We start from the raw sequence: 6,786 nt of genomic DNA, 5'->3' as shown, positions 1-6,786 counted from the left end.
TGTTGCTTCAACTAATTGTATGTTTACGTGAACAATCAATACGACACGATTCATTCAGCAACTTTCAAACCAATGTATATTTTAAAGCAAGTTTATTTACACTAATAAAACACTAAAATACATTTTAATTATGCATAATTTGTCATTGCACAAAGCTCAGATCTGTATGGATGCAGCTAGAAGACCTTTTATTCTGCCAGACTACAGATTAATAAAAAAAAGTGACCAGATTCCCATAAAACATCATCAAGCTTTAAACACTCTTAAATGGTAAAGAAAGAGAGAGAACGAGAGAGAGAGAGAGAGAGAGAGAGAGAGAGAGAGACAGAGAGAGAAAGAGGGAGAGACAGAGAGAGAGAGAGAAAGAGAGAGAGAGAAAGGGAGAAAGAGAGAGAGAAAGAGGGAGAGAGAGAGACAGAGAGAGAGTGATGTGTGTGAGAGAGAGAGGGAGAGAGAGGCAGAGAGAGAGGGAGCAAGAGAGCAAGAGAGAGAGAGACAGAGAGAGAGAGAGAGACAAAGAGAGATTGATGTGTGTGAGAGAGAGAGACAGAGAGAAAGAGGGAGAGACAGAGAGAGAGAGCGAGAGAGAGAGAGAGAGAGAGAGAGAGAGAAAGGGAGAAAGAGAGAGAGAAAGAGGGAGAGAGAGAGACAGAGAGAGAGACAAAGAGAGATTGATGTGTGTGAGAGAGAGACAGAGAGAAAGAGGGAGAGACAGAGAGAGAGGGAGAGAGAGAGAGAGAAAGGGAGAAAGAGAAAGAGAGAAGAGGGAGAGAGAGAGCGAGAGAGAGAGAGATAGTAAGAGAGAGAGACAGAGGAGAAAGGGAGGTCGAGAAATAACGAGAGAGGGAGAGAGAGAGAGAGAGAGACAGAAAGGGAGAAAGAGAGAGAAAGAGAGAGAGAGAGACAGAGAGAGAGAAAAGGAGGGAGAGAGAGAGTGTGAGAAAGAAAGAGAGAGAGAGACAGAGAGAGAGAGAGAGAGAGAGAGAGAGAAAGAGAGAGAGAGAAAGAGGGAGAGAGAGAGCGCGCGAGAGAGAGAGAGAGAAAGAGGGCGAGAGAGAGAGCGAGAGAGAGAGAGCGCGAGAGAGAGAGCGCGCGAGAGAGAGAGAGAGAGAGAGAGAGAGTTTTGAATGTGATGCTCACTCGATCATGTAACATTGCTCTCTGTGCTTCAGTGCTTTCAGGGAATCGAAGCCATGACAGTAATTTTCTTACTATTATTTGTAATAGCTGAACAGCAGCGATGATAAGATACTAAGTGTGGTGTTTATTGAGAAAGCAGCTGAGCTCAGAGCTCGTGTCCCAGCAGCAGGGTGCAAAGCACAACTAACACAAAATCACTTTTGTTTCAGATTAATAAACACAAAATAAACACTTCACTAGGCTCCTCACGCTGACGTCGTACGCTTGCATGTGTAACATATTAGCATTTGTCCTCTAAAGTGTCTTCACTTTTTTAGGATACACGCTCAGTGCTGCATGCATCATAAGACTGACATAACCACGTCATAAACTTGTCATGACATAAATGATATAAGTGAGTGTCAGCTTTATTACTACGACAACTTTCTCGATGCTCGATGTCAGGATCGCTAGCTAATGTTTGCATAGGTTTGATGGCATACGACACGTTCAATACCATCGTTACATCAGTTACTCGCTTCTGATTGGTTAGATTATACCTTATCGTTTCTATGGTAACAGATCATCCACAGGGACTTGTATGGCACCACAAGGAAGGAGTCTCCACTGTTAGAGCTTTGTAACAGACGCTTTTTACTTTCCTGTTTCTCTGTAACACGACAAGCTGCACTTATATCGACTTATTAACATCATGAGAGAGAAAAACAGAAAGGCTGGTGAGTGAACGAGTGTTTAAAGCCACTATAATGTAAGTGAGAAGATGAACTGTCTTTGTAATTGTAACTACGTACGGATAAATATTACGAGGAGACTTTAACGGACATGTTAAAGTGACATGACACGGGTTCGACTTGGTTGTGTCAGGTTTATGAAGTTCTCACTTTCGTAAAAGGTCACACAAGGAAGTCATTAGTTAAGTTGCGAGTTGTCAGAAGAGCAGCAGGGAGTCAAACACTTCTGATTCAAAGGTGTTGAAGGTTAAAGTGCAGGTGAAGCGATTCTGCTTGTTTTCATACATAAAGTACAGGAACACTGGGTTGTAGGTTCCATGGAGTGCTTCTTTATCTTTAGATGACTTCTGAAGGATGAAAAAGAAAACAATATATAAATATTCTTAAGTTATTGATCAATTTTAAACCATTTTAAATCATCTAGAATTACATATTCACCCTCATAACAACACAAGGATCTAGAAAGATACATGATAGGCAAATTAGACAAAGCTTTACTGCCCCCTATGTAGCTAACAGGCTAGTTAGCTGCTAGTAAACTAGCTGATATTTATCACAGGTTGTTATTATCAGTTCCTCACTGTTTAATCAAAATGCAGAAAAATTCGTCCAAATACAAGGTTTATCTAATCAATCAGTTTTTGTTTAGTCACTAATATGAGCTAAATTGAACAGTTCTGGTGTAATGTACATATTACAAGTGATTTATTAAAAGCCTGTGTTGTGATTAGGGTTGCAAAGGGCGGAAAGTTTCCGGTAAATTTCCGGTAAATTTCCGGAAACTTTCCACGGGAACTTAATCTGGGGAATTTTGGGAATATTCCAAATTGGAATCTCTACGGGAAGTTATGGAAATCTATGGGAATTTATGGGAATTTATGGGAATTTATGGGAATTATTTGGAAATATAAGGAAATGTATATACACTATATCATATACAAACATAAATAAACATTTTGATTGGTCATAAGCAGACATACATGTGAGGTAATACAAATTTTAAAAATGACGTCTTGACTGATTTAATTGTAAGTAGAACTTTAATTGATTATTTCATTGAGTAACACAAAAGCATAATAAACATTATAATAAACATGCTTATAATAAACATAATAATCTTAATAATTGTAATAAACATATTTCCCTATGATTGCTGTAAAATGAAAGACCCCCCCCCCCCCCCAAAAAAAAAAAAAAAAAACATGGGGCCTGGTAAAAAAGTCCCAATCAAAATGGAAAATGAAGCATTTTTTCTCAAGCTTATTAGGTCTCTGCTTCTGTGGTAGTCAAGGCCTGGAAAATGGAGGTGAATCCACCTTAAGTGATATATGGAGGTTTTTTTTTTTTTTGGGGGGGGGGGGTGTGTGAAGGGGGTCATCAAATAATCTGTGCATGTGGTAACACTCCTAATTTACTGCTTATTAAGAGTTAGTAATGTAGTTATTAAGTTTAGGTATTGGGTACAATTAAGAATGTAGAATAAGATCATGCAGAATAAGGCATTAATATGAGCTTAATAAGTACTAATAAATAGCCAATATTATATTAATATTCATGATGATAATCAACTAGTTAAATGAACCTAAAATAAAGTGTTACTGTACATGTTATGGAAGAATGGTGCTGTGTGCAAGTGACAGAGGAACGCAGGGAACAAATTCAACTTAAATTGCATTAAATCTTGTTCTTTTAAACAAAATTATGCTGCAAGATTTTTTTTAACTACATTTAAGTTCCTTGTTATAGGCAACTCTGTGAATTTTTTTTAAAATTCCCAGTTTATTCCCATATATTCCCGTTAATTCCCATGGAAAGTTTCCAGTCTTGAAGATTCCCGGAATTTTGCAACCCTAGTTGTGATGTCATAAACGGAACTGTTCTGGAACTACTTGGTGGATTAAATGGAAAATAATAAGAATGATCAATTCCTTTGTATGCTAACCATCCAGTTAGCTGATGTAAACTAACCCATATTTGTCAGCTCGTGTGAGATTTCAGTATCAGTGTCTCAATTGTCATCGTCTTTTTTTCCAACAAACTATAGCATAGCAACCACATTCTGGCTCGTCATAAACTTTCTCTAGAAGTTAGCAAACAAGTACGATAAGGAAAAGCTTCTGGATATCATGTCCTTTGGTAATTTGCATATTGGACGTGATTGGTTAAAAGTGTTTCTGCCCGTGTTGTGATGTCACAAACTGAGCTTTCCTGGAGTTGTGTTTAAAATGGAAACGTGACCTAGGAACCAATCAGAATAAAGCTATTTGCTTAGTGGCTTCAGATTTAAACCAATTAAATCAAATGAATGCGGTTGCACTTTTATAGTTTTGTGCATCATGTTACAGATATTTCTGAAAGCATCTCTTTCATTTTTTTTTTGGTCCTCACCAGCTCTTTGATGGGCCTGGATCTCCTCCAGACCCGTGAGAGTGCGGATGGACCTGCGTTCCTTGAAGGCCACTGTGGGAAGAATGTCCTCCTCTTTGGCTAAGCTCATCATCGAGCTCTTGCCTGGATTGGGAAGTTTGATCACTTCCTCTAAGGGGAGGCTTTGGATGGGCTTCACGTTCTCGTTCAGAGGTGTGGGCGACAACGCAGGGTTCTAAAAGTCAATATAAACATCTACATAAATATTCTTAAGATTGTGGATAAACATCTCAGAAAGCATGAGCATTTTTTTTAGCTTTTTGTTTTATTTGTTCATTATAAGAGTTAAATATGTAAAAAAAAAAAAAAAAAAAAAAAGAATGGCCACCTTATCAATATCTCTGTTTCTACCTAATCCTTCATAGGGAAAATATTACACAAGGATGGATTTATTCAAATGAAGTAAATCCGTAATTCTCTTTATTACCTTCTCAGCATCTGACTTCCTCGTTCTTTTCATAATTTCTTCTAATCGCTGTGAAGACAAATATAACACATTAGCACATAAAACAGCTCTGAGTTGGATGGAAAGAGAGAGATGGTTGGCCCGTGATTTTCTAGGATGTGAGATATAAATACAGTCGACGAGGCCACCTTTCAGTCTCAGTGCTCAGGATGACCTACATTCACTCCTGAGCTGATGGCCATCTTACCTTCTTCCTCTCCTGACGCTCGCTTTCCTCTCTCTGGAATCGTGTCTCTCTCTGTCTCTCCTCCTCTTCTTTTTTCTGAATGTAAAGACAGAATGTTGTACCCGTGAGAAACAGTTAAAAGGAAGTTGGATGCATCCTGAGCTTTGTTACTGAAATTATACAGTAGGAGAGTTGTGTTGTTTAGAGCCCTCTGCTGCCTGTGAGGTGAACTGCAACTGCAATAAAACACTCTCTCACTCACTCACTCACTCATTTTCTACCGCTTATCTGAACTACCTCGGGTCACGGGGAGCCTGTGCCTATCTCAGGCGTCATCGGGCATCAAGGCAGGATACACCCTGGACGGAGTGCCAACCCATCACAGGGCACACACACTCTCATTCACTCACACAATCACACACTACGGACAATTTTCCAGAGATGCCAATCAACCTACCATGCATGTCTTTGGACCGGGGGAGGAATCCGGAGTACCCGGAGGAAACCCCCGAGGCACAGGGAGAACATGTGCCTCACTGTTCTCTCCCAACTAAGCCACCTTGCCCCCGCAATAAAACACGGATCAGTGAAATGTCTTTAATCCTCTGCTGTGTGGAGCTAATTAATCTTGTACAGGTTTAGAGACATTCTTGACAATGACAAAGTGCATCTTTGAAAATTAAATTAGTGCATTTATTCAAGTTTGTAGCTGCACTACGGCTGTAACAGAAAACGAATCAACACTTTCTGACCAATCAGAATGGAGAATTCAGCACCACTGTGATCTAGAAGCTCATAAACATGTGTGTGACCTGCTGCTGAAGTTTCCTCTCCTCCTCTCTCTGCCTCTGTGACTTCTCCTCTTCTGCCTTTCTTCGTTCCTCTTCCTCATTCATCCTTTTCTCCTCACACCGGGCCTCTGCTTCATGCCTCATTCTTTCCTCAGTTTTCCGAAGGGCCAATTCTTCTCTCTGTCTCCTGAACACACACACACCCACACACACACACACACACACACACACACACACACACACACACACACACACACACACACATACAACAATACACTTCTACCGCTTTAAGAAATAAGTTTGAATTAGTTTAAGTTTCTGTACAGTGTGCCTTGTCCCTCTTCCTCCTCACCGCTCTGTTTCCTCCCTCTGTCTGCGTTCTTCTTCCTCTCTCTCTCTTTGCAATCGAGCTTGTCGTCTCTTTTCTGTCAGCAGACGTGAAGCCTCTTCAGGGTCTGTGGTTCCTGCAGAAGGTCTGCTCTGGGTTCTGACATTTTGCTCTAAAAAATATTTTTTACTTGATTTCAGGGCAAGGAATTAATCGTGCTTAGTTTGCAGCTATGGAGCTGCTGGATCAAAAGCTGTTCTGTTCCTCACCGTTAGTGATGTGAGAACATGCAGGAGCAGCCTGAGGTCTGTTAGAACCCGGGTTCTCCCGCACAGATCCATCACACCCAACGTCCTCGTGCGAGCGCACGGCAGCAGACTTGTCACGCTGAGGCTCATGGGAGTTCAGCGCACTCGCTGGCTCTGGATCTTCCTCCTCATGCAGCGGGGGTAAACACTCCTGACTGGGAGACTCTCTCAGAGTCAATCTCAATCTAGTATCACACAGAGAACCTGTTTGTTATCTATATCTTGCTCAATACTTTACAGATGTGCAGCTTTAAATTACAGGTTTATATCAATGCGCTCATTCTAATGATTTATAGTTTCTATAGTAACAACTCATTCACAGGGACTTGTACAATAGATGCGCCACAGATTTTTCTATTGTGTTTGCTTAAAGGTGCAAAGTTTTGTTAATCTTTGGGGACTTTAATTTAAAACAAACCTAGTAACAAA

At 40.4% G+C, this 6,786-nt stretch overlaps 1 protein-coding gene across 3 annotated transcripts in view; it reads right to left on the bottom strand.

Annotated features, from left to right (window-relative positions):
* Positions 1–826: 826 nt before the first annotated feature.
* The window catches only part of map7a (microtubule-associated protein 7a), a 14,623-nt gene continuing 8,663 nt past the window's right edge, over positions 827–6,786 (bottom strand). For 2 of the 3 annotated variants that reach the window (XM_060880534.1, XM_060880537.1), the window contains 7 exons: positions 6,319–6,542; positions 6,074–6,221; positions 5,743–5,908; positions 4,952–5,026; positions 4,726–4,773; positions 4,260–4,473; positions 827–2,218 (listed from right to left, as the gene is read on the bottom strand). In XM_060880534.1, coding sequence (XP_060736517.1) covers positions 2,208–2,218; positions 4,260–4,473; positions 4,726–4,773; positions 4,952–5,026; positions 5,743–5,908; positions 6,074–6,221; positions 6,319–6,542 — 886 coding nt within the window. In that variant the 3' untranslated portion in view covers positions 827–2,207. The remainder of the gene's footprint in view (positions 2,219–4,259; positions 4,474–4,725; positions 4,774–4,951; positions 5,027–5,742; positions 5,909–6,073; positions 6,222–6,318; positions 6,543–6,786) is intronic. The other variant, XM_060880535.1, reaches the window with a different exon arrangement.

This window comes from Tachysurus vachellii, chromosome 10 (assembly GCF_030014155.1).
Source record: "Tachysurus vachellii isolate PV-2020 chromosome 10, HZAU_Pvac_v1, whole genome shotgun sequence".
NCBI lineage: Eukaryota > Metazoa > Chordata > Actinopteri > Siluriformes > Bagridae > Tachysurus > Tachysurus vachellii.
Note: the sequence above shows the minus strand (reverse complement) of the source record. Positions and strands in the feature narration are given on the sequence as shown.